At 63.8% G+C, this 26,240-nt stretch overlaps 1 protein-coding gene across 2 annotated transcripts; it reads right to left on the bottom strand.

The window, feature by feature from the left end:
* Window positions 1–1,180: 1,180 nt before the first annotated feature.
* Window positions 1,181–25,444, bottom strand: GRAMD2A (GRAM domain containing 2A). 2 transcript variants are annotated; one of them, XM_064517653.1, is made up of 12 exons: window positions 25,338–25,444; window positions 19,219–19,332; window positions 17,840–17,897; window positions 14,173–14,245; window positions 13,940–14,043; window positions 12,827–12,925; window positions 11,241–11,312; window positions 9,438–9,500; window positions 5,583–5,739; window positions 4,723–4,822; window positions 4,219–4,326; window positions 1,181–3,795 (listed from the first exon to the last, which is right to left on the bottom strand). In XM_064517653.1, the coding sequence occupies exons 2-12, from the start codon at window positions 19,320–19,322 to the stop codon at window positions 3,792–3,794; spliced, it is 942 nt and encodes a 313-aa protein (XP_064373723.1). In that variant the 5' UTR covers window positions 19,323–19,332; window positions 25,338–25,444; the 3' UTR covers window positions 1,181–3,791. The 2 variants fall into 2 exon arrangements, with proteins under 2 accessions (XP_064373723.1, XP_064373724.1); XM_064517654.1 differs by lacking the exon at window positions 1,181–3,795 and having other exon boundaries at window positions 4,215–4,326.
* Between the last annotated feature and the right edge of the window lie 796 nt (window positions 25,445–26,240).

Genomic DNA, 26,240 nt, shown 5'->3' with positions numbered 1-26,240 from the left:
TGTACGTTCTGGTTTAGGCTCTGTTGTGTTTTTAGGGGCGGCTGTGAAGCAGAGAGGGTTGGGCAGGGAGGAAAGCCCAAGAGGTGAGTCGGTGGGACTGGGGGAGCATCAGGGTGGGAGGAATCGGAAGGGGAGAGCCAGAGGGTCTTACGAAGAGGCAGTTACCAGGGAGACCGTTTGGAGGACAAAGCCGCGTTCGCAACGCAGGCAGATGCTGCCGGTGGGGCCAGGCACCCTGCCCAAGCCTCTGCTGCCCCGCTGCAGCAGCCCGCAGGCGGGGAAGGGACAAGGCTGCCAGGGCGAGCGGGACGGAGCAACCAAGGAAGTTTTATGCACCGGTGGCTTTTACGTGGCGTTTCTTTACACAAAGAAAAGCAAATAGGTCCAAACAGCAAGGGCGTCACCAGGCAGAATAAACACGCGCTGAAGAGGCAGGCGAATGCCGTCTCGGGCACAACATCGCGCCTCGCGACCGGCTCCCAGCAGGCAGGAGACCCCAAACCGCACCAGGCTTCCCCTTCCATCGGCAGGGGCAGAGCGGGGTTGCCAGGAGAGGCGCCTTTCCGAACATGGGGCACCGGCGAAGAGCTGTCAGCCCCTTCCCTGAGGTGCCACCTCTGCCAGCGACCACCGGCCAGGCGCCTAAAGCCACCGCGGGCCCTTCGGTGACGCTGAAGAGCCCGGCCGGCCCTGCCACCCGCCCTCCGCGGGCCCGAGCAGCCACCTGGCACCAACCCCGTGGTGGCTGGAGGAGGATGAGGAGGAGAAGGAAGGCTCCAGCCCGGCCCAGCAGCCGGCGAGGCCTGGCCTCAAGCTCCTCGGCCGCATCCTGCAGCCTTTGCCGCCATCTAGTGAGAAAATGGCCTTCCCCGCTGTGGGCGGCCTCTCCAGCGAAGCCCCACCAGCCCCAGGCTGCTCCCCGCAACCTCGCGGCCTGCGGGCCGAGGCGGCCACGTCCCCGAGAGCCCCGGGCCCACGGCCTGGCTCTTTTCATCCCCGTTCTGCCAAAACGCCTGAGGTTCAGAGAGAGCCAGCACAGGGCTTTCACCCGGGGCAGCTCTCGCGCCGCAGCGCGGGGCTCCTGCGGGAGGGGATGACCCCCCCGGCGAGGGCAGGGGGACCCCGCGGGCGCTCGCCCCCACCCCAGCGTCGCAGCAAGGACTCTCCTGGCAGGCGCCGCTGCTAGAAAACGGTGGCTTTATTGAGAACACGTCCGCGGCCCGGAGCGAGGCAGCGAGCACCTCCCGGCCAGGCCAGCACCGCGGGCTCCCCGCGAGGCTGGAGGCGCCCGAGCGGAGGGGAAGGGCTGGGAGGGCAGCGATGGCCCCGGGGGGCTCGTGGGACCCCGAGCAGCCACACGTGGGGGCGGCGGTGGCGGAGGAGGAGGAGGGTTGTCAAATAACTGCCGCCATTTCACCGTGGGTTGAGCAGCGATGGGAGCCAGGCTGTGTTCGAGCTGGGAAAGCCTCATCCTTCCCCCTCGAAGGGCGCGAAGCGGCTGGACGCCGGCCACGGAGATGGTTTTCACTTCTGCACTGCAGCCCACCCCCCAAAACACAGGCTCCTGCGGCCCCGAGGTCCCTTTGGGCATGGGGGGGGGCGCTGCCCCAGCAGCCTCCGGCCCAGCACCAGGGACCAGCGAGCCTCTCCCTCCCCGCAACGGCAGCTTGCGGAGCCACGTTCCCCTAAGAAAAAGGGATTTGCGGCGGTGGCCAAGGGATGCACGTTGCTCACTCCTCCATCACACACTCCGGCCGCAGGGCTGCTTTCGGCACCGTTTCCCCCATCCCAAATTTTGCTCCCCAGCCCCTCCACCGCCCCGCGGCGTGCCCAGGGGCCCCGCGCTCTCCCAAACACCAGGCACCCCATGGGCCACGCCGGGCCGCGCTCCCCCAGCTCGAGCAAGCCCGGCCTGGGGTCCCCAGGACCTCACCCCCGGGAGCAGGGGCATCCCGCTGCATCAACAAGGGCCTAATCCACGCCCACAGCAAGGGCTGTGCTCCTACAAACAGAGCCGTCCTCAACACGAACACAACAAGAGGCACCCGGCCCCGCGCTGCACCTCCGCAGCGGGACGTGGGACAGGGCGGGGGGTCCCCGCCGCCCAGGAACGCAGTTTGAGCAGCGCTTACAACCTGACGGCGATAATTAATACACAAATCGGCACAGACACGTCACAATCCCAGACACACACCTGAGAAGTCAACCGGCAGCAGTCAGGCCTGCAGCCGCAGACCACCGCTTGTCGCAGGCTTCTCTCAGGATGCCTAACGAGGCGCAGCACGGCTAACGAAGCCTTGGTCCCACGTGACCACCCAGTCCCCGGTGCGGTCCCCAGCGAGGACGCTTGTTCTGGAGGATCCTAAAGTGCTTTGCGAGAGGACAAGCGTGCAGGCGCCCCGAGACCCCCCTTGGCTCCAGGGAAAAGCAGTGCAGAAGAGCTGGGGGGCTGCTGCAGAGCCCCCAGCGCCCCTGGATCCTGCCCCCACCTCCGCGGCACGCGGGGCAGGAGGGGGGACCATCGGCACACACTAAACATGAGCCGAGAGCAAGCAGCCTCGGGCACGTTCGCACGCTCGGCCTCTCCCGCGTCCTGGCTCTGCCTGGGGTAGCAGGGCCGTGTCCCCCCCACGCACCCTCCCCGCCGCACTGCGGGGCCGGCCGCCCCTGTCACCCTGCTCTCCGTCGCCGCAGATCCCCCTCCGGGAGCCAGGCGGATCGCGTCCAGGCCCGCGCTCGGGGAGGGAGAGCTGTGGCTCTCGCGGGGCGCCGCGCTCCCTGCTCACACCCCCCATGCCGAGGGCTGCGGCAGCGGTGCCCCCTCCCTGCGTCCCCCCTCTCCCGAGCTGCAAGGGGCTGAGGGACAAACGAGCCAGCTCAAGCCCAGGCTCAGCTGTACCAACCCTGGGGCTGCCCAAACCCTGCACCTCCCCGGAGGTGCCGTCTCTGGGCTGGAGGCGCTTCCCGGGCTCTAACACTGACATCCGACGTGGCAGCACCTCCCCGAGACGGGGCACGCGCCCCGTGCCGGAGGGGAACCGACCAGCTCGCAGCGTGGGAGGAACTGGTCCTGATGGGAACAACGTCAGCACGGGAACACGGCCGGGGAGCCGCCTGCATCCTTTGCAACCGGGAGCTCATCCACTTGGTTACAGGCGCTTACAGTAAGTCTAAGGTCAACTTTTAACAAGGAAACTCAAGTTCGGGATAAAAAACAGTGACCGTTTTAGCAGCAAGTCCTATGGGCAGGCCCAGCCGCTTCCTCCAGCCAGGGCAGCTGCCCACTGGGCCATCGTCCAGTGCTACAGCGTCGGCGCCCTGGGATGATGATGGCTTTCCGATGGCACGGGGAGTTGGCACCGGTGGCTGTGACCCAGAGGGGCAGTCCTGCTCGAAGCGGGAGTCTGCGACGGTAGGAGAACAGACGGTATTTGGTCCCAGTTATACCGGCCGAGGAGAAGACGGGCCACGTGCAACAGTCAAGCCTGGGGTTCCTGACCGGAAGATGCAGCGCTTGCCTCCCTCCAGAGCAGCGCGGGACGCTGCAAGGATGCGAACGTGGAGGCACAGCTCGGAGGCGGTGCAGAGCTCGTGACGTGACGCAGCCGGGTCCCGCAGCCGGGAGGACGCAGGGCTCTGCTGAGGCTGAACGGAGAGAAGAGCCCCGACTCCTCAGTTCGGACGCTCTAAATACTGCAGCCACGTTTGCCGGGAGCCCGGGTGGGAGATCTGTATGCAAAGTGCTACTCTCTTGTCATCGCCTGTCCTGAGCCAGAGCTTGGGGGCAACAGTCACCTGCAAGCAGAGAACAGGGTAAGGCAGAGGTGAGCGTCCAGGGAGGCACCGTCCCCCAGCCTGGCTGCGAGATGGGCTCCCACCACGTCCCACCGGCACGAGGAGGGGAGAGACCCCCGTGTACCCCCTCCCGGCCTGGCCCAGCCTCCGGGTACGCTGGCACTGGGGGAAGAGCCAGCTCCAGCCTGTCTCCCTGTGAATGCCTGGGGGTCGTGTTAGCCTTGGGGCAACAACCAGCTTCGCCCTAACACCTGTCTCCTTGAACCAGGGCAACAGCCACACTGCCCCGAGATCTGCCCCAAGACCTTCACGCCTTGTTGTGTGGGGTCTCCACTTTTTGTGCGGTTCACCCTCCTGGGAGGCAGTCTGTCCCAAAACACCCCTCCAGGCACAGCAGGGTTCACGGGGACGCGGAGCCCTTACCTCCTGTGCCCGCGGGAGAGGTAGTCCCGATTCAGCGAGCAGAGCTGCTGCTCCAGACGGAAGATGCGAAACGCCAGGTACGAAGATGACACAACCAGGAGGCAGATGCTGGGAGCAAGGGAACAAGCACAAGCAGTCAGAGACGACGGCCGAGGCCAGCTCTCCCCTTGACGGTGGGAATCTGGCTGTACTGGCCCTCCCCAGCATCCCTGTCCTCCCTGGGTTTCAGCCCCAATGCTGCTTCCAGAACTGCTTTCTTGGGATGGAGACTCTAGTCTGCACCCATTCCCCTGTACTACGGCCAGAGAAGTGATGGGCATAGCCCTGCCCTCCTCCTCCTCCTCCTCCTCCATGCTCCCAGCTCCAGAAGATGCCTGTCCCACATCTGCCATGGCTGGAGAGCTGCTGTTGGCCAACGGCGTTTGATCTGCGCTGGGAGGGCTGGGCCGGCCAACCTCCCTCCCGCAGGCACCTCGAAGCCCGCGGCCCCTTCAGCGCACTTACAGCACGATGAAGATCTTCAGGAGTTGGTAGTCGGAGGGTCTCAGCTCCGCCACGCAGCTCTGCTCCCCCTCCAGCTCCTCCTCCGTGTTTATTGCACTTTCTGAAACACAACCCGAGGGCCGACGAGTCAGTGCAGGAACGTGGCCGCGTGGGCTCGACACGCGGGACAGCTGGAGCGGAGATCTGCAGATACGCTCAGCAGACGCTCCCACTCCCTGTGCCCAGCGACCCAGGGCCTTCCTCGACGGGGATTTCCATTGGGAAGAGCAGCTCTGCTCGACAGCCTGCTGGAGCTGCCCCGTTGTGCTACGGAGGGCATCCAGCCCTTCCCCGGCAGCCCGCACAGGCGAAGGGGCCGTGTGCTCTGCGGATGGCAGAAACTTCGCTACAGCATGTGCAGGAAAACCCCGCAGATCTGCTCAGGCTGGTGGGATGTTTCCCTGATGGGCCCCTTCCAGCTACAAGGGGCAAATATTCCTCCTGCCCGGGGCTATCGCTGCCTCCGTTCAGACTGGCTTCGCCTCCGCCACCCCGCCGTGGGGGCCCCGGGCTGCTAGGGGTGCGCTCCGAGGGCTCAGGCACTGCAGGGCTTTGGCTCAGGGGCCTGGGTGCTGAGCAGGCAGCTGGGAAGCCCCATCCCACCCCCGGGGCCTGTTGCTGTCCCCTTGCTATGGAGCTCCTGTGCCTCAGCTCCATCATCTGCCAGGCCAAGGCCTCCATCCTTCCCTGAGGATCAGCAAGCGTGTATTTGTGACAGGTCACACCCTAAGCACCACCGCGTCAGGGCAGGGCACAAGTTAAGCAGCCGGCGCGGTCTGCGCCCACTGCCGCTCGCCCAAGGGCGGGAGCGCGGCCTTCACCTGAGACCAAGGGCTCCTCCGAGGTGAACGAGCTCTCCTTGGCGCTGAGGTTGCTGACGGACGTCCGGTGGATGCACTGGTAGTCCGAGTCCGGGAGAGCCAGCGAGAGCGACGCGGGCGACACCTTCCTCCACTTCCCCTCGGGGACGATCACCTCCTGCGGGCAGCACCCCGGGTGAGCGGCACCCCACGCCGCGGGGCACACGGATGCGCTTGGGCCGTCTCCCCCCGAGGCGGCTCCCCGACACCGTGCCAAGCCCTTCACGCTGGCCCCGGCTCTGCATTTTTCTCTTTTTAAACACAAGCCTGGCCTGTACTTGGAGAGTCCAAGGGCTGAAAAGTTTGACGTGCTCCCAGTTCAGCCAGTTAAGTGGTTAATTACCTTCGTTTCATTCCCTACGTTGCAAACTGAGCTTTTGCGAGCCAAACGCGCCCGCCAGACCCCACGGTGCGCCCACCGCTCCAGCCTAGCCACGCTCCGTGGCTCTGGAAAGAGGCAGTCATTTCATAAATATTTTGACAGAAAAATTATATATACCCAGCACAGCTTATCCCAAGCTCACGAGAAACCCGCTCCCAGCCAAAGCTGGAGTCTCTGACAAGGGATGTGCTTTGGTTTAAATCAAACGGCTTGGCCCATCCATCTACGCGGAGCTGGCGTTCCCAGCAGCACGACTGCAGTCGAGCCCGGAGCAGGAGGATGAAGCGGCTCAGACCCCACCACCTCCAAGAGACATGAAGGGCTCTTGCAACTGCTGCCATCTGCCCAGCTAGAAACCTCCAGGCAGGTCACAGGGGGCTGCAGCGTAAGTGTCACCTCTGACTCCTCTTGCTGTCACCAGCCTTCACCTCTTACAAGGGCCTCCAGCATCTCCTGCATGGACCAGGACCAGCTCACAGGCACAGCAAGGCCACTGGTCCACAAGGGACATCTCACTTCTCGCCTCCGGCACCCGGCGCATGGGGTCACTGGCCTGTGAGGGGCGTCCTGCTCATCACCTTCTGCAGCCAGCGCAGTGCACAGAGCCACCAGCCCACAAGGGATGTCCCACTCACCACCTCCTGCAACCTCCCGGGTTTGGCAAGAGCCTTCAATAACCAAGGGGAGGGACGGAGACAGGACACAGCACCCCTGAGCCTGCGGCTTCGGCAAAGCCCAAGGCAGCCCAAACAGGCCAGCAGCACCCGCCTGCACCATGGGAGAGGCCGTATCCTGCGGGCCCGGGTGCAGTCGTCCCAGGCAGAGGCGTCACGCAGAGGTGAGCTGTGCTGTGCCGGCTGCCTCGGCCAGGATGGCCTGAAGCAAAACCTCACCGTGAAATGAGCACTCAAGGTGCGGGTCCTAGTGCCTGGTGCGGCGGGCCGGGGAGGGGAAGGCAACTCCAGTCCTGCCGGGAGGCTTTTGCACTGGTTTCCAAGCCCCTTTCCCAGTGGTTTATAACCCTGGAAGGGAAGAAAAGCCTACGAGATGCTTCATAAACAGCCTCCTGCCGCAGGGGCTGGCGAGACCACGCGGGGCTGCTCCCACGTCCCAGCAAGAGGGGCCCTGCTGTCACCCACCACCCGCGCTGCGGCCCTGGCCCCGCAGGAGGTGACCTTGCCCGCGTGCTGGGAACTGGGCACGGCCTCCAGTGTGCCCTGCCGAGGAGATGGTTGATGCCGAAGAAACCGGGGATGAGGCCCGGGGGGTGCCACGCTGGCACAGGCATGCCCCAGGCAGGCAGGACCCCCAAAACCACACTGCCTGGTGCTTCGTCCTTCCCCCAGGCTCAGCGGCCTGTCCAAACACAACACAAGGTGAGATTTGCACTAGGGGATTTCAGGCTTGGCAAATCCCCCCACGGCCGAGCGTGCTCGGTTAAGCAGGAGGGAGCAGAAGCCCGTGGCTGTCGTCATGTCTCCCCGTCCCAGCCGCGCAGCTCCGTGCAGGCTGTGAATGGCCTCAGCTACTGCCCGGCCGGGGAGGGCGCAGCCTTCCCTCCCGCAGCCCGGGAGCCGCGGGGCGCTTTCCAGCTCGCCAGGCGAGCGGCCAAACAGATAGTCAGCGGTGGGGGAACGAAGATGGACTGGAAAACAACTCCCAGGATAAAGGGCCGCTACCGGCGCAGTTGCCTACGAGACACAGGAGCCGCCGGAGGAATGCGCGCGGTGGAGAGGGCCTCTGCGGAGCCGTGCGGGACGCCGGGGCAGCCTGGCAACACGGCAAAGGGGCGCCCGGCGAAAGCCTGACGCTGCCCTGATCCGGGGCCCTCGCTGGGTTGCCCCCCCCCCAGCTGCCTCCTGTACACCAACAAGTTGGTCCCCGTCAGCTTTTGGGATGTGTTTGGGATGGGCACAGAGCTGCGGCAGCCACCCACTGACTGCCTCTGCCAAGATGGACCCGAAGGAAAAGGCGCAAGGACTCTGCTGCTGCTGAAGCAGCCCACGATCAGGTAACACCAGCCATCAAGGGAACAGCAGAGAAGATGCCATCACAGCCCGTCGGGACAACCAGACCCTATTTCAGCCCAGCCCTGGCGCTGGGATGTTTTGGTGCTCACAGGAGCATCACCAACACCAGCGGTGGAGATGCTCCATCTGCCTGCCTGTGCCTGTCCCCTGCCGTCAACACGCTCTTCCTTCGGATCCCGCACAGAAAGCCAAGGTGGCCTTCACTGGAGACACTGCCAGAGCCCTTTCTCCAGCACTAAGTCGATTTTTAAATCATCGCAACTAGCTCACGCAGGATAGGCAGCGCCGAGAGATGAGCACATGTCGGCTGCCCGCAGCCAACACAAGCAGGCTTTTCTAGGTCACGGCACTACACACGTGGCCCCGTAATTGCTCACGTCACAGGGAGAAAGTGAACGTTTCCAGCTAGAGGAGCTTTCTCACCCCAGCTGACCGCTGCGCAGAGGGCACTATACGCTCTCCTACTCCTGTTTGCAAATAAAGCTCAGTCAGCTGAAGCCCATCTGAGGACACGCTTTCCACCCCTTTTGCCCTCCACCCTCCCGGCTACAGGCCTTCCCTGTAGTTAAGGCCACTCACATCACCGCAGAGACCCAGCCTCTCAGCTCTGGCACTACGGCGTTGCAGGCTGCCATAATAAAGCACTTGCCACTTAAGCTGTAAGCGCTGGGATGCTCACACAACACCTCCCAAGGCACGAGGAGCACAGCCATCAACGTACCACCAGCCCGGCACCAGCACGGTAGCAGCAGCAGCGCTGCGACACTTCTATAGATACTTGACACTTGCAGCTAGCAAGCAAGAGAGGATCTGTTGAGCGTGATCTCTCTGTGAATCAGCCTGAACAGAGAAACACATACTTTCCTTTTTCTTCCCCCCCCTCCATTTTTTTTTTAAATAATTCAATCGCATTTCCAACATATTATCCATGTTTACAGCTCTGGGAACTTTATCAGATTTGGAGACCACAGCCAGTCAGGGCCAAGAAGCCGCCTTTGGGACATCAATCAGAAGTTCTCATTTCTATAAACAAACCGCAGAGGCTGGCTGCCTCACTCGATGGCTCGCGCTCAACTGTGGGCTTTCCAAATCATCCTCTTGACCCTTCTATTAACGCTGTTGCTGCCAAGTCACGATAGACTGCGTAAAAAGATCCCATAGGACAAGCTAAAAAGTTGTTTGCCACAGCCTTACGCAACTTTTCTTAGTAGCCAGCAAATGTTGGGACTGGAGGACCTGCTTGTTGCTACACACCACTGCCGGCTGCTTCTGAGCGCGTGGGGAAAGCGCTTCCCCCACCGACGGCTCAAATGGATGTTTCCCTGCTCGTCCCTTCACAGCATCCATCCATCCCACAGCACCGTGGGCCCCTCCAGAGCTCCCTGATGCAAGTCTGACTCTTACCAGCGACACTGCATCGGGTTCCTCCGTAAACTCTTTCAAGCTCAAACTCTTCTTACTCGAAACCTGGAGGGGAGAAAGAAACAGATGTTACCTATCCATGTTCACCAGTCCTTTCCCCCCTCGCCCCTCTTCCTACTTCAGCCCTAGTTACAAAACTTAATGTCCAGTCGCAGGTGGGAAGTCTCATGCCTGGGGACATCAAACTGGATTCTCTGCAGCCACTGACATGGGTAGGTGCTAAGGGAGTCCACGACGGAACAACCTGCAAAATGTTTCTTTACTGGGCAAATGAGTATTCGCCATTTGAGAAGTGTTTGGGGAAGAGTTTCCAACCAGCTCTTTGGGGCAGAGCTATTGGGTCCCACCCGGGCTGGCGAACGGACTGAGTCACCCCAAATGCTCCCCCAATGTCCCAACACACCCGGGAAGCACCCTTTCGGGGGAAGAACAGCACCCACACTCCCATGTGCTTCAAAGGCACAAAAAACAAATAAGTCCTGGCAATCCTCATCTCCAGCTCAAGGACTGATGGATTTCTTCCCCCTTCAGGCTTTTTAATTGTAATTTTTTTTTACTTTGTATCCCTTTTCCCCAAACTTTGGAAGATCTGAGGAAAAGTCAGTGATGTGCATACTGGCAGAACTAGTATTACTACCAGATTATAAAATAATGCATACACACGCCCTAGCAGAGAACAGAAACCCTGCTGGGCCCTGCCTAGTTCATCCGTGACCCAGAAAACTTCACGAGCGGCTCGCGGTGTGGGGCAAGACGCCTACGTGGCACGTGAACGACAGCAGATGAGCTCAGCTCTGTCCCTGCCAAGATGCTGAGAAGAAGCCTGGTCTTCATTCTGAGATGTTCAAGAGCACATCACAAACCGCTGGAAACAGCCACTGTCATTTTGAGGTACAAACTCAGCTCAGGGACAGTGGGATGGACACCATAAGGGAGCCTTCAAATCTCAGATGCTGCCAAGGGGCTCAAAAGGCCCATCTGGGCAATATGTTTGATCAAAGGGTCACGGCTGCGTCCTCCAAAACGTTGCTTCCCATCAGACAGCATGTGGTGTTCATGGGGAGGACGTGTGGCTTAACACTGGCTCAGGCAGGGCTTAGCCCGTTGCTCCTCCTCATACCCCAAAACGTCAGCCTCGGGGTGCTGACAGAAGACTTTCCTGAAGGCAAAGCAACCAGAGCATCTCACCTTCAAAGGACAACGCTAGCTACTAAATCCCTGCGCTCATAGCGCTGCCCTGGTTTTGGAGAGAGGAGAAGCAGATGCAGAGCAAGGGAGTTGCTTGCCAAGGGGAACAGCGCAAACCGGGAGACGCAGGGGCTGCCGGGCACCCAGCAGGGTTAGGAGGTGCTGCTGTTCTCAGCAGGCAGCCCCAGGCACGTCTCCTTCCCCTCTCTCTGCCCCAGATCCTCGCTGTGGAGCGAGAACCCCTCTGAGATCTGAGGGCGATAAGGACGGTCACCAACGTGAGGACACCGGGAGGAGGGAGCCAGCCTGGTCTGCACGCCATCCCACGTGGTGGCAGGGAGGGAGATGCCAGCAAAGCAGCGGAGACATGGAAAAGTGCCCTGTGACACGAGCCTCTGCCGCCCTCCTGCAGAGGACCAGAGGCGCCTTTGGGAGTAGTCCAAAGCCTTCGTATTGAAAGAAAAAAACCTCGCTCTGTAAGACACAGCCCAAGGGGCAAGTGCCGAGCGGTGGGGCTGTCGAAATGCTGGCAGACTTGGAGAGGGGGCCTCCCTGGCACAAGCCAAGCTCCCGGTGCCACGACAGAGTAAAGGGTACCTGCAGGTGTGTGCAGACTCTCCTCAGCACGTCGTACACGCTGTCCCGGGAGATCAGGGACACAAAAATGTACTGCAAAAGAGAGAGAAGCTGCTGTGAGAGATGTTTCCTGCTCAATCCGTCCTGCTGCACAGGAGGGGACGGTGCCCACCAGCTCAGCCCCCGGCAGACAGGGGCACCGACCCGTGAGTTACCCTGGAGCATCTTTTTAGGGAAGAGCCCAGTGGGATAGAAAGCGCTGGAGAGGCTCTGCTAGCCAGCGGGGTTCAGAGCGAGAGGAAGATCCCCCAGCCCAGGGGACCAGGAAGACAAAGACGATGTTGAACATGACCAACAGCAGCTTGGCTTAATGGTCTGATGTGGCAGCATGACTTCTGCTCCCAGGGGGCTTCGCCAGAGGGCCGGTGTCCCGATGGCAGGGGACAGGCAGAGACGTCCTGCCCTTGAATCTCCTGCCCTTTGGGAGCCACGTCCCCTCCGCCCTCCCTGCAGACATCTCCCTGCTGAGTTTCCCAGTTGCTATTTTTTGAAGCAGGCTAAAACATGGACCAGATTTTTTGGGGCCAGTTTTGTTTTGGCTGCCGTCCCTGCAGGGCCTCCCCCACGCTCAGCTGAGCGCCTGCTGGCTCCAAGCGGGACGGCGCGGAGGAGAACGGGGGCGAGGGCAACCAAAAGCATCCCACAGGCTACGATTCGGTGCGAGGGGAGCCGAAAGCGGCGCTTGCCCTGTCCGCTGCGCAAAGAGGCCTAGCAGCCGGAGCGGCTGGAAAAGGGAGACCACTTCAACCACCCGAACGCTGCGTTCTGCTACCCCCTGCTAAAATCCGGTAGTACGATCAGCTCCTGCCACCCTCCCCGGGAGGGGACAGCTAGCCGCGTGCTGCCTTGAGCTCGACTCCATCGGCCGCTCTCAGTGACGCAGCGCCCTCGGCAGGCACGGAGCTTGGAGCACCAACCGGGGATACGTCAGCACGTCTCGGCAACAACCAACGCGTTTTAAAGTTCAGCTGCAGCTCCAAACGCACCCCGTAACCAAACTTTCTGCCAGCCTGGGCTGCATTTTGGCCCAAGCCTCCTCCCTCCTTGGGTCTATGGAGTTTAAAGGGTTCGTCAGAGCCTGGCAGGGATTTGCCAGGCTCTGCCGAGTCTCACTTGGAGTTTGCTTCAGCTAGAAACAAAGTGAAATTCAGAAACAAAAGCAAAGCTGCAGTGTTTGCCCTGGCCGGCCGCCAGCACAAAGAGCTCCGCTCGCTTCCTGAAGAGGCTGCGGTTTCAGCCGGGGCCGGGAATCTCCGCGGTCCCGGGCTCCGCTCGCTGCGCGCTGACCGCGGACAAGTCAGCCGGCTTCCGCGGGCCGGCCCCGCGCCACCGCCCCGAGCCCCTCGCGAGGGCAGCGAAGGGAGCTCCCCCGCCGGCAGGGCCGCGGCGTAGCCGGGCGGCGAGAAGGGCTGCGCGCGCGGTCTTGCCTGCGCCTAGGAGAGAGGCGGCTCCGCAGCGAGACCGGCGGAAACAGCAGGCACCAGGGCTCAGGCTGCCGCCCGCCGGGAGCGCGGCGGCCGCAGGGGCGGGATGCCGAGAGGCTTTACCTTTCTGCTGGCGTTGGTGGTGATAGCCAGCCCGTTCGGCAGCAGCCGGGCTGTCTTGTGCTTTTTGATGAGCTGAACGGAGACCACGGGGATCACAACCTGGAAGGCAGAACACGCGGTCAGAGCTGGGCGCCTCGGCGACGAGCCGCAGAGCCGAGCCGGGTCCCCGGCGCGAGCAGAGCCGAGCCGAGGCTGCTCGGCGCTTCCTGACCTCAGGACGTCGGCTGCCATGCGTGCGTTTTCTTCCGAAACACGGAGATTTAACATGCATCAAGTAGAAGTGTAATTGCACACCAAACACAACAGTAACACGGGGATGTAGCGTTTCCCAGAGACAGCTTTGCTTTCATTAAAGGTCACAGTGCCCCCCACGTTCATCTCAGCTCGGAGCTAGTTTCTACTTGATCAAAACAGCGAGGACGCAGGGAAACCATCGTCCAACATAAACACAGTGAGCCGCCGTAAAACCCGTTGAGAGATAGACACCAAGTCTCTGCAAGCGAGGCCACGGTTAAAAGCAGGGCAGCATGTAATTTATGGCAGAAAAACTTCATTGAAACACGATTCGCTTTGGAAGTGACATGCCGTACTTCCATCAGATATTTGTTTAAAGCTGCTGATATAAATAATTCAGTCCTTCAGCCCAGTTTTAAAGGCAGTCACTCCTCCTGAAGATCCCCATCAGCCACAGCTTTAATGGGAAAACGTCAGGTTTTAAGTCAAGCAGAAAAGCCGAGAGAGATTCAGATCTCCTCTGGTCTCCTCCTGAAACCTTTGATCTTCCTTCAAACGCCATCGTGGCTCACACGAGGTTTTGCATTAGGGAATTTTAAAGCAAACCAATATTTGTCTTCCCGAGGCAGATCCTGCAGGTTATCGGAGGAAGAGGCGCAGCTGCGCTCCCCTCCTCGTCAGTGCAAAGCAGCCCCCCTCTTGCCCCACGCGTACCACGCTTTGACAGCTCTCTCGGTGGCGCCTGGGCCCGGGAAAGGACAAGCGGGCTGCAGCGATAGCCTGGGTTAAGCGAGTGTTTGGGATGGAGGTGGTGGGTGCACGGGGAGGGCTGCTCCTGCAGAAAGCTGCCCTGGGGTTAGGACCCTGCGCCCCGGTTACCTTGATGTCCTTCCCGAAGAGGTTTGCGTAGAAGCAGAGCCAGTTGGGGGAGATGTACAGCCTTCCCTGGATGAGGATGTCCCTCTGCAGCGCGCAGGAGCAAACTGCAACGCAGAGCGGCGCGGCTGCGTGACAAAGCCCCCGGCCCGGAGCCCCGCAGGCCGCGCCAACACGGGCTCGAAGCGCGGGCCGGGGAAGCGCCGGGCACCCCGCGCCTCCGGCTCGCCGCTCACCTTTCAGCACGCTCTCCTCCGTCGGGATGTCCTTGAACAGCTTGTGGTACTGCGAGTTGTACTTGCTGGCGGCCTGGAAACGGAGCAGAGGCAGAGCAGCAAAGTTACGCCGCGACCTTGCTGATACGGAGACCGACGGAGGCCCTGATGCCGAAGCCCCCCGGCACGGCGGGGACTTCACGACCGGCACAGCAAGAGCCCCCGGGCCCGGGAGATGGCAGAGGCACCCCGAAACCGCAGGAGGGTCTCTGGCACCAAGGTCGTGCCTCCCTCCCCCCGTGCCCACGTAAACGCTCCCGCTAATATCTCAGGCTTATCCGGAGGAGACGTCGGAGCCTCTGGCAGGAGCCGGTTTGCCAGCGGGCTCATCGCAAAGCCATTATTTTGCCCAGCAGCTCCTCTCCTCTCCCGCGAGCTCTTCCCTTATCCGGGGCGACGCCACTTGCTTTGCGCCGCGCCATCCAGCTCTTCCTATCCCCGGGGCCTCTTGGAGACGGTGCGTGGCAGGAGCAGCGAGCGAGCAGCCGGCGGGCCGAGGCGGCAGGGCCCCCCTCCGCCAGCCCATCGATCTGCACCTCGCCGCAGCAGCTCAACAACTCTAAATATAAGCTAAATACATGGAAGTAGTTCAACGCTTTGCATTAAGTTTCCTCAATTAGCCAGTCCTCCGAGGCGGCACAAGCAGCTTTTTAAAGTTCGGATCTCGGCATATCTTATAAAGATCGGTTCAGCCCCGCCAGGGCAGAGCCCCGGCCGCCCGCCGCTGCCCAGCAAACGAGCTGGGTGCCCCTCGCGCTCCGCGCAGCTGCAGGGCCATGGAGGCGGTGTTCCTGTGCCGCGGGGTCTGCCGAGGCCGCGGTCCAGCGCAGCGTGCTCCAGGGATGGTGGTGCTGCAGCCCATGGCTCAGCTGAGGGGCGCGGGAGAGGATTCCCACCCTGGGTGAAGGAGCGCTTCTGCCACGCCAGCAGCACGGTCATCACTCACAGCCATCACCCAAAATCCGAGGGAAAACCCCAAGGGATGAGGTGCCTTCCCAGGACGCGGCCGGGACCGAAGGCTCATCTGCAGGCAGTGCCGCGGGCACAGCCCTACTGCCCACGGCGCCAAGGTCACCTTAACCCCACGCACCTTGCCACCGGATGAGCTGGGCCTTAAGAGGATCAGGGCTCAGCAGCACCTGGGGTTGGCTTAGCTTGATGCCCCCCTGGAGAGACAGGAGGCTGGTGGCGGGGGCGTTTCAGGGCTTTTTGGGGGCCCTGCCTTCCCCAGGGCAGGAAATATCCCCAGCCCCAGTACAAACCAGTGGCCGTCTCTCGCTGCCTCCTGCACACCGCTAAGCTCAGGAGAAGCCCCCAGCTGCCTGGCGGCCTGCCCGACGTTCGCAACCCTCCCAGATGCCTCTGAATAATCTGCAAAATATTTGGCTAAATATACCTCCTGCCTCCACTTCAGGCGGGTTCGGAGCTGCCGAACAAGGTGGGTCCTTGGCCGGCCGCGGGAGCAGGGCTGCGATCCCCCGTGGCCCTGGCCGGGCAGCGCCCACGGCTGCTGGGAGGAGAGGAGAAATCCCGGCGGCCGGGCCCAGGCAGAAACGTGCCGGCTCCTGCCAAGCACGGAGCCCTACCGGAGCGTGAAAGCCAGCTCACAAGTAGGACAGGCCATTTGTTCTCTTGAGAAACCCCCGAGCGAGGCCAAAGGAGGGTTCAATTCCCAACAAGGCCAAGCTTATTTCAGGAAGAGGAAAAAAAACGTATCCAGGCCCTCAAAAGGGATTAGGAGCGAGCGGGGGCGGCTCTTCCATCCGGCTCCAGGCTGCAAGCTGGGTCGCGAGCCAAGGCCGATCCCAGCCGGCCGGTGCCAGCTCATGGCAGGGCCGGGCTGCACCCTCTTTGCGTGGGGGGAGAGGAATTTCTCCCTCATCTCGCCCCCTTCCCGGGGCCGGCCACCCTTCCCATCCACCAGCCTCATCCTCACCAGCTCTGGCCAGCACAAGAAAAACAGTCATGGCCTTTAAGAGAGGGACCTGCCGCCACGCTCGCAAAGCCGCGGGGCGGCCCAGGCACCACCTGCAGCACGTTACCGCTTGCCATCACCTCGGCCAGCAGTTGATGGTCCATGTGAGCCCCAGGCACAGCCCTGCAGAGCCCCAGGGCGACGGGGGCCAGGAAACAGCCGGCCACGTTGCTTCTGGGGGCTGCAGGGCAAGGGCTGGCCGTAACTCTGGACGCAAGCAGTCTTTTGCCGCGTTAAAGAGCTCTTTTTACTTCGGGAAGGAGGACACACATCCTGCAGACCGCTGGTGTCCAGCATCCCCGCTTACGTCCCGCGATGGACGCCCTGAGCAATGCCTGCAGCAGCCTCACACAAATCAACTTTATCCTTCCGTGCAGCCTTACGCCTGTCTGCAGGGGACGGCGAAAGGCACGTGATCGCAGCCCGCCTGGCGCCTCTTCGCAGGCTGCTGCCCTGCTCCAGCTGCCTGGCTAATTGCACCGCAGCTTTGGATTAGCTGAGATTTTTGCCTGCGTCACGCGACAAGCCGGGGTGGGTGTTGCATGGCCCTCTCCAACGCGCCAGTCAGTCAACACTTAAAGATGCTGTAGGAAGAGGAGCAAGGAGACGTTCAGACGCGCAGGGAGGAGCTGCAGGTACCCGGAGCATCTCCCTGCTCTTGTCCTTCCTGATCCGGCTGGAAGTCTTCCTCCGGGCAACCCGCCGCTGCCTCTCTTCTGCGCTAAAGAGCCTCGCAGGCAGGCAGGGAAGGGCGAGGAGAGGTCCCTGGAGCACCCCAGAGCCCTCCACGGTGCTGCTTTGCAGCGACACGGCTCCCTTTGCCGGTCAGACCTCGGTGCTCGGCTGGGAGCTCTGAGCTGTCCTTGTCAGAGTAAAACCCAAGAGGGAGAGGTCTCCTTGACTCCTTCTGCTCCAGAGCTGTTCTTGTTCGTAGCTGAACAGAAGAGCTCTCTTTTGGACGTGATTTGAACATCCAGAAACTATAGAAATTAAGGTTCAAATACAAATGAATTGACTGTTATTTTCAGTTTGCAGCTTCAAGATTTCAGCTTGCTCCTCTGCTCTAAGTGCAAAGCCCTGAAAGCGCTGGCCGGGCAGATCACGCAAACCCCTGGGAGAGCCGACCACACAGCCGCCGACAGCACCCAGAGCCGCCGGCTCCCCCAGGAGCAGGCAGGAGTGCTCTGCCCCCAGCCTGGGGGCCGTTGCCCCACCTCGCGCTGCTCCAGGCCCGGGCCCGCCTCGCGGCTGCGTCGACAGCAGGCCGGCCGAGACCCGCAGCACGGCTGGCGCTTGCCCACGCTCCGAGCAATCCTGCCTACATCCAGGCCCCAACCATGGCTAAGTCTGAGCGCCAGAGGAGAGGCTCTGCACACTCCCCATGCCTACGGACGTTACAGATGACTACGCACAGGTCCAACCTACTCAGAGGGGAACGGGCCGCAGCAGGAGCCAGGCCTGCCGGCACGAAGCTCTGGAAACCGCAGGGCACGTCGGGAAGCAAAGGCGCTGGCGGGGAGCAGAGCAGCGGGAAGGGTGCCGCGGGATCAGCCGCTCCCCGCGCAGGGCGGGCACGCCTTCCTGGCAGACATCCCGGAGGCCTGGCTGCGCCCAGCACGAGGATGTTTGCTCAGCGCGAAGCCAGAGACTTACCACTTCCCGGTGGCATTTCTTGATGTCTTCATCCTTCAGGGCTTCATTCAGGTGGAGGCTGCAAGAAAGAATTGGGTGAGCAAAGAGTTTCGGCTCCCTGGCCCGCTCCCCTACCCACGAAGGGCAGGAGAACGGGCAAGGCATGGCAGCCACGCTCAGGAGACGCCGGGGCTCCCTGCCGCCCGCGCAACGCGCGCTCCGGGAAGTCACGCTCCAGGGACGTGGCGGGCGTTAAACAGTGGCCGCAGGAGCTCCTGCTGCAGGAGAAGGCTCGTCGCTACCTGGCATCGGGCTGATCGTGGGCTGGCTGAGCCGGCCTGCACCACGGCTTGGAAACACAGCCCACATCGCTGCCCATCAGCGCCGGGGTGTCACACCCCGCAAATGCACCCCCGGCATCGGGGGAGCAGGGCCAGAGCTGCCTCCAGGCCGTGCTGCGGCAGCCAAGGAGCTGCTGGGGACAGGTTAGGAGCCAGCGACGGTCAGCTCAGGCCGGGGCAGGTTTCCCCGGAGCCCCGGCAGCGCAGCCGAACGGGCGTTTGGGAACCTGCCCTGGCAGGAGCCAGCAGCCCTGCCCAGCCCTGGGGAGGGTGTGCACCAGGGCAGCCGAGAGGGCACGTCCCCACCAAGGAGCACGCTGCCCGGTCCTGCCGCTTCCTGCTGCTCACGCTCCAGCCTCCTGCCTGGCCCCCTGGGAATTCACTGACGCGCGTGGGCAGGGGCCCCGCGAGCCGCCCCGGGGCTGGGCGAGAGCAGGGCCGCGCACGCGAGGACGGCCAGTGCCAGGCTGCAGCCTCCGTCCTTCGTCCCACCAGCAACTCTCCCCCGCGGGCACCGGGGCAGGAGACCCGCGTGAAGCATCCAGCTGCATCCGTCAGACAGGACGCGAGAGTGCATGGACCACGGGGGTGAAGGAAACAACCAGAGACAGGCAGTGAAATCACACACACGCACGCACTCCCAGCACCTCAGCAGGGGGAACGCTGTACCCTTTACCCAAACACCTCTGGCCCCCATTTTTGTAGACCAAATGTTTGATGCTGAAGACAAACGTGGGACCCTCTTTGCCCTCTCTGCAGAAGCCTCCTACCTAGTGGGTTGGGACCAGAGGCAGAGGGGAACCTGGAAGATGCCACAACATGAAGAGAAAGGAAAAATACTTCACGAGACACCCCAGGCCCTGCTTGAGATCGGGGAATTTCCCAGCCACAAGCAAAGCCAGCTCCTCTGCAATGACATCGTGGCCGGGGGGCAGCCAGGTGACACAGGACGCTCTGCACTGCGGGTGCAAGAGGTCCAGGCACCCCCCAGGCTCCCTGCCGGTCCTCCCACTCAGCTCCCCCCCCGCACGCCAGCCGCAAACCCAGCTCGGGGCTCACCTGCCATCGAGGGAATCCAAACTCTTCTCCTTGTGAGCTGCCTCCAGCTTGTCACGGCCGTGCATAGGCTCAGGGCTCTTCAGGGGAGCTGCCTTTTCATGCATTGGCTTGGCGCTGCAAGGAGACGTCTGTCAGCCCACAAGAAGAAGGGCGCGAGGGGCAAGACGCCAGCTTTAGAGCTGTAAATCCGTAGCCTTCAAAGCCCCATCTGCACAGAGACCTTCGCAGCTCTGCCGCTCAAGGGCAGCAACAGCATTTCTGCGATTCCTCGACTCGCACAAGAACAAGGGGCATCTCTTGCCAGGGCTCCCCAGCACTCGCAACCGAAGAGCCAAGAAATGAAGCCTGCGTCTCCACCAGCTTACGGGAAAGCTAACAGCAGGGAAGAAGTAGGCTGGCTGGTCAGGGACTGTCCAAACAAATGCTTATCTCGAGGTGGCTTTTATAAGCATCACGTGGACCGGGAGCTCAGATAACACCCGGCAAGGCTGGGACGCGGCAGGACAGAGCCTCCCACCGAGGCCGCGGACGGGATGGGAGCAGCGCAGCTCTGCGAAGTCCCTGGGGCAGCGGTGCTGGACGCCAGCGAGACCCTGCCCCGCGTGCACCGCTCCCCGTCCCAGACGGAGCTATGTGGAGCGAGAAGCTCGCTTGCCCGGGAACGGCAGGACACTGATAGCGACAGCCCGGGACAGTCCCGGATTTGTTCTGCCAACGTGTTTTCTCCTCCCTAAAATCCGCCAGGACTTACCCAGCCTCTCCTGTTCCCTCCCTGGGCAGGAGGCAAGAGCAGCAGAACCTGCCGTCGTTCCCAGGGCAAAACCCTTCCTGGAGACGCCTCCTCCCTCCTTTAAGCTCTCACCTCTTGTTAAAGCCTGTTATTTGCTACGACGAGCGTTATCGGACGCGCTTATCAGATATGCACGCAGAGTAAACACGCTCCCCGCGCGGCGCGGAGGAGGTTATCACCTGGCAGCCCGCAGAGGTGACGCTTCTGCTCCGGGCAAACCGCAGCTGCCGTTGCTTCAGCCTTCGCGGTTCTGGCCCGCGAAACCGATCCACGGAGGCGAAGAGGCAGAAGCAGAGCGGCAGTGCGGGGGGTCGCGGGGCCAGGCCGGCACCGAGCACCGCGGAGCAGGAGCTGGCCCCGAGGAGAGGGAACTGTGCGGGGAAAGGAGCTCGTCCGGGGCTCTCCTGGGGGCTGGGAGGGTGGAAACGGGGGCTCACGGCCACGGGAGCCTCTCTGCTGAGGGTGTCATGCTGCCGTGGAGGCCGGCGGGAGGTCGCGTGTCACCGTGACGGAGCGCAAGAGCCAAGTCCAGGCCTCCCGTGCCCCGACCTCAAGCCACGTCGCAGGAGAGGTGACAGATGGCTCCGTCCTGGGCTAGTGATAGAAATGCAAAAAGGAGAAAATAACCCGACCAAGAGACTTTGAGACGGGGGAAAAACAAAAGCCAAATCAATCTGTTGGCCGTTTCTCCTCCAGGCCTACGGCAGACTAAGCAAAAGACCTGAGAAGCGACTGCACGAAACATTTTGCAGGCCAAACGAGCAAGGAAAGCACTGGGCGTCCGAGATGACGCCACCATCGGGGACCTTCAGCCCTTCCAAAACTTTTCCCGAGCGCCAAGGATGTGAAGTCAAATGACTTCACTGGAAACACCACTGCTGAGCGCTGCCGAGCTGCTTTTCGTGACGTCCCCCCACTTGACCCGCGGCTCCCAGCCGGGTTTCCCACGTCCCGACGCATCCTGTTCCCGCTCCGAGGGTCCCGTCTGAAGTCACATCAACCTCAGTTCCCACAGGCGCCCGGCCGCCGTCTCCCCGCGAGACCCTCAGCCACGCGACTTGCCCCGGCCCTGGCCACGAGCCGGCCTCCGACAGCCACCCGGGAGCCCAAAGCCCGAGTCCCGGCTATGCCAGCCTCTCCTCCGCGGATGCCGAGGCCGGGGACCGCAACTGTTTCGCAAGCGGCCGCGACATCCGGAGGGGGCAGGGGCCGGGCCGCAGCGCGACGGGGAACAAAAGGCGCTGGAGAGGCCGCAGGCGCGCAGACAGCTGCTGCCGCGGCCCGGAGGCTGCCCGCCGAGCGGGAAAGCCCCTCCGGCGGCAATGGTGACCCGCCGCGTCCCCGCGGGGCCGGACGGCGCTGACCGCACGCACGCGGTGAGCAAGCTGCTCCGGGAGGCAGGAGGGGCAGCTTGAGGGGATTTCATTGCGTGCAATAAAACGCGCACGTGCACACGCACCCTTTCCCTTCGTGCTACTGCGTGCAAGGCGTTAAAAGGGACCGAAGCCATCCCAGCACACCCAGCTGCTCCCCCCTCCCAGCGCGAGGCTTGCAATTGCCCGGCCGGGGCACGCGGGATGCTCTCCGGGAGGACGAGGCACACGCTCGGGGGCTGCGACTCTCCGCTTTTCCTCCTCGGGGGCTCGGACAGTAAACCCTGCCGTGACGGCACCCATATCCTTTCCCTCCCACCGTCGCAGTTTGAATGCGGACGTCCCAAAACATCAAATCAAGGTGGGTTTGCTGCGAAACAAGAACCGTTTCCCAAGAAAACCCACAGGCCGTTCCAGCAGACCCAAGAGGTGACAAAACCCAGCCATCGGGCTGAAAATCAGCTGCAGAAAGCTGGACCGAAGGGAATCGGTATTAAAGCCCTGCCCTCAGACAGGCCGAGGCTCCTCGCAGCTCCACGAGCCTCCCAAAGCACCCGCGAAGCCTCCGCCTGCAAGCGCACCAGAGAAGACACCGGCACGTCGGAAAAGACGCTGCTGCACCGGCCCTCCGCAACGAGGACGCTCGGGAAGCGAAGAGGCCAGAAAAATAAACCGCTCGGCAATGGCAGGCTGCAGAAAAACAAACATTTTAGACAACAGTTGCCAGCGACACGCGGTTAGAAATACGCTGGCAAATCAGCTCGTAATCCCTCCAGCCAGCCTTTGCAAAGCAAATGAATTCCTCGCTGCAAAGCGAGGGGGTCCCCGCTCCGCTCCCGGCCCCGAGCAGCTCTGCTGACAGCAAGTGCCAAAATAACGCCCTTGGGCATCGCACCGGGACGGCAGAGCAGCCTTTGCTTGCACGAGCCCAGGGCCGTCCCCGCGAAGGGGCCTGGACCCGATCGCAGCCGCACGCGCGGGTTCGGACCGCTGGGGCCGTCCCCGAGGACACGGCTGCGCAAAGCACGTTGCGAGTGCCGGGGGACGGCCCGGGACGGCGCGATGGCTGGCAAAGCCACCGCTGCAGCACTCAGGCCTTGCCCAAAGCAGCTCCCTACCTGCTGCCTCCCAAGCCAGCAGCCGCAGCCCGCTCCGGCTTCCCCCACATGATCCCTTAAATCCCCGAGCAGTTGCGCTGCTTAATCCCGCGAGAGGGGATTTAGCCCTACCGGGGGCTCAGGCGAAGGGGCCCCGCACCGGCAACCGGGGGCGACTTTCTGCCGGGAGCCCACGGCAGTGGCTTGGAGAGGGGCGGGGGGCCACTGGCTGCCCCGTGCCGGGAGACAGCATCCAACCCTGAGCGGCCCCCTCCTCTTCCTCGAGGAAGGAGGCGATGGGGAAACACGTGACAGCCGCTTCCCTCCCCCTGACGCGCGAGGGCCTCTTGCACGTTAAACCCCACACCCGGGAACAGCTGGGAACACGGCCCCGTGCCGGGGTTGCAAGAAAGGGGGACCCTTGTTGTGTTGCGGAGGATTTCTTCCTCCCCTCCAAACAACCGAAAGCCAAGGGCTCGTGTTGCCATGAGCAAGAGCCCCTCGTGCCAGCGCGAAGCGGCCGATCCCCGTGGTCCCACGACGGCACGGCTATTTCTGCACCGTGACACTTCCGCCACCCCGAGCCACCAGCGCTTCTTCCTCCCCCAGATCGGCATCTCCTCCCCGACGCAGCGCTCGGATCCAGCCTAAAATAGCCCAGCAAAAGCCCCCCTGCCGCCCCCGATGAGCTGCGGTGCTTTATTTTGTCTCCAAGCTGGATCAGTTCCCTGCTCCACTTCCCAGCGCAAACAAGGGGGAGGCACCCGCTCGCTGGGAGCGCGCGGCGGAGGCAGGACACAGAGAGCGAGCGGGGGACTTTGCCGCCCCAAAACCGCAGCCGGAGGACTCCCGCGCAGCAAGGCCCCGGCCCGCCACGGGAGAGCCATCTCCGCCCCGGCGTCCCCCGCTCGGCCAGGCGGAGAGGGCGTGGAGACGCGCCAGCCCCGCCACGGGACTCCTGGGCCCGCTCTCGCCCGCCCTCCCCCTGCCCCGCTGCTCGAAAGGCCGTGGAGCGGGGCGAGGGGTTAACAGCCTTGGCCGAGAAACCCCGCGGAGCACTCGAGAGCCCGGCCGGGAGGAGAGATCCCGCGAGCTGTCCTTGCTCCCTGGTTTCAAGGTCATTCCCATTCCTTATCTGTGCCTGGGAATCGAGCGCCCTTTCTGGAGCGCAGCCACAGCTGAAGATGCGCGAGCGAAACGCCGGCGCCCGGAGCCCCGCTGCCGGGAGGTCGGACACCGAAACCGCACGCACGGAGAAGAGGACGAGCTGGGGCCAGCAGCAGCCGCGCGCCCTCGGCGCCGGGCGAGCGCAGGAGCGGGGCAGGACCTCGCTCGGTTGCCGCTTTGCAACTGGGGAGCCGCAGGGACGCGGGGCTTTGGGCCACGTCCCGGCCGCACGCGGCGGCCACCCCAGTTCACTGAGGGCACCCTGAAAGGGCAGCTCAGGCCCCGGGAAGGGGGTCGGCTCCCCGCGTGCCCCAAAACGCTCACCAACAGCGCTCCATCTCCTCCCGGCTCCTACGGCCGGGGAAATACGTGAGCGTTAGGTGGATTTTCTCCCCAAATCAAGGCAAAGATTTGCTCCGGCACGTTTTTAAATGGGGATTTCTCAGAAAGGGATTTAAAAAGAAAAAAGAAAAGAGAGATTTTTCTCAGCAAGCCAGCGCTGGGGTTTCACAGGGACGACTTGCGGGCTCCTGAGAAGGAGCCTTTCGGACGCGGCTACCCCTTGCTGCCTTCCTCTGCTCCGCATGCAGGAAACGCGCGGCGGCGGCAGGACTGCGCTGCCGGGAACCGTCGGCCTACGGCTTCCAGCTCAGCCTACGGCTTCCAGCTCTCGCGGCGGCAGCCAAAATTGCCCCGGAGGGCAGGGAAGGGCTCGGCTGGCCGGGCACACCGAGTGCCCCTTCCCCCGGCTCCTCGGCAGGATGTGGCCGGAGCCAGAACAGGGACAAGGAGAGGGGGGAAAAGAGCGGAAAACTCGGAGCGATGCTGGGGATACCGGTCTCCCAACCCACGAGACCAGGCGACGGCTCGGGAGGCGCCAGGCAGCTCAGGGCGAGCAGGCCGGTCCCCGCCAGCGCCTCCCGGCCGAGCCTCACCTGGCAACGGCAGCAGGCCCGGCGGCTCCCTGCTCGCGCTGCCGGCGGTCCCCGAGGCCTGCGGCGGGCCCGAGGGCGACACGGCGGCGCTCCCGCCTCGCCGGGCCCCGGGGCCCGCTGCGACGTGGCCTGGCGCCTCCCCGGGGAGCGGGCGGCAGCAGCCGGGCTCCCCCCGCTTCCTGCTCGCGGGCGCAGGACCAGAAACCGCCTTTCTCTTCCCGGCGCTTCCTCCTCGGGCGGCGGCCGCCTCGGTCGCCCAGGGGCCGGGGAGCCCGGCGGCCCCTCCGGGGACCCCCCTGCCGCATCTCCCCTCGCAGCCGGGGGCGCAGGGCCGACACCGGCCCGGGGCCCCGGCACCGAGGCAGGCCCGGTGCTGCCCCGCCGGGCTCCGGCCGCCCAGCGGCCCCTCGGCCGGGTTTCACCCCAGCCCGGCTCCCGCCCGCCGAGGGGGGCTACGCGCTGCGGGCGGGCCCCCCCGGCGCGGCGCAGCCCGGTCGCCCCCGCAGCGCCAGCCAGCGACCGGAGCCCGGGGCGCAGCGGGCTCCGGGCCCTCCCCGACGGCCCGGGGCAGGCGCCCCCCGCCGCCCCCGGGCTCGGCTCTGCCCTCCCGCGGCAGCGGCTCGGGGCTGGCTCCAAGGCAAAGCCCCGGGACTGATCCCCAGCGGACAGAGCCGCCCCGCCCCGCCCCGCCCCGCCCCGAGCAGAGCCCCCCGCCCGGCCCCCGGCCCCCGGCCCCGGCCGCCACCCCCGGCCCTACCTGCGCGGCGGCCCCGCGCTGCCCGCCCGGCGCGGCCCGGCCCGGCGCCGTCATGCCCCGCGCGCCCGGCCTCCTCGCGGCGCCCCGGCACCTGCCCATTGGCCGCCCGCCGCCCCGCCCCGCGCCCGCCGCCCCGCCCACCGCGCGCGCCCATTGGCCGCCGCCCCGCGCCGTCGGCCTCCCTCTCTCTGCCGCGCCCTGCCCCGCCCCGCGCCGGTAGGGGGCGGGCCAGGCCAGGAGAGACCCGCCTCTTAAAGGGGACGCGGCCCTATTCCCTGCCCCACCCCTGCCCTGGCACTCCGATCTTTCCCCCCTGCACCCCCATCTGCCCCTCTCCTGCTTCTGCGCCCCCATTTGCCCAATTCCTGCCCCATCCTCCCCCTATACACCCCCTCTCCCCCCACACACCCCATTTGCCCCATCTCTGCCCCAGATCCCCTCATCACCCCCCACATGCAGCCCCCCGCCTGTCTGCCACCCTCTGCAGGCAGCAGAGCCACCGTTGTGCACCCCACAGCCCCGCCGAGACAGTCCTACCACCCCTGCCCAGGCCCCAGGCACCCATGGGTGCCTCTTGCCCCTCTGTCCTGAGGGCACCCCTGCGCTTCCCTTGGCCCCTGCCAGGAGCGGCAGGGAGGCACCTCGCTTTCCCCCATCCCCTGCTGCAGAGCCCTGGATGGAGGCGCAGGGCACAGACCAAACCCACCCCTCAGCCACATGCACAGGATGGAGCCCATGTCTTCTGGGGATGGCTGCATGAACCCCAGTACAGGCTCCCAGTTCAGCAGGAGCCCAGGGGCCAGTGTGGACACAGCCCACGGGGCAGATGTCCATGCCTGGCAGGGAGCCGGGCTCACAGGGGGACGCCCCACGTGTGCAGCGATGCACAGGCAGCCACGGGAG

Source organism: Dromaius novaehollandiae, chromosome 10 (genome assembly GCF_036370855.1).
Source record: "Dromaius novaehollandiae isolate bDroNov1 chromosome 10, bDroNov1.hap1, whole genome shotgun sequence".
Classification (NCBI taxonomy): Eukaryota; Metazoa; Chordata; class Aves; order Casuariiformes; family Dromaiidae; genus Dromaius; species Dromaius novaehollandiae.
This window is presented reverse-complemented; position numbering and strand designations above follow the sequence as displayed.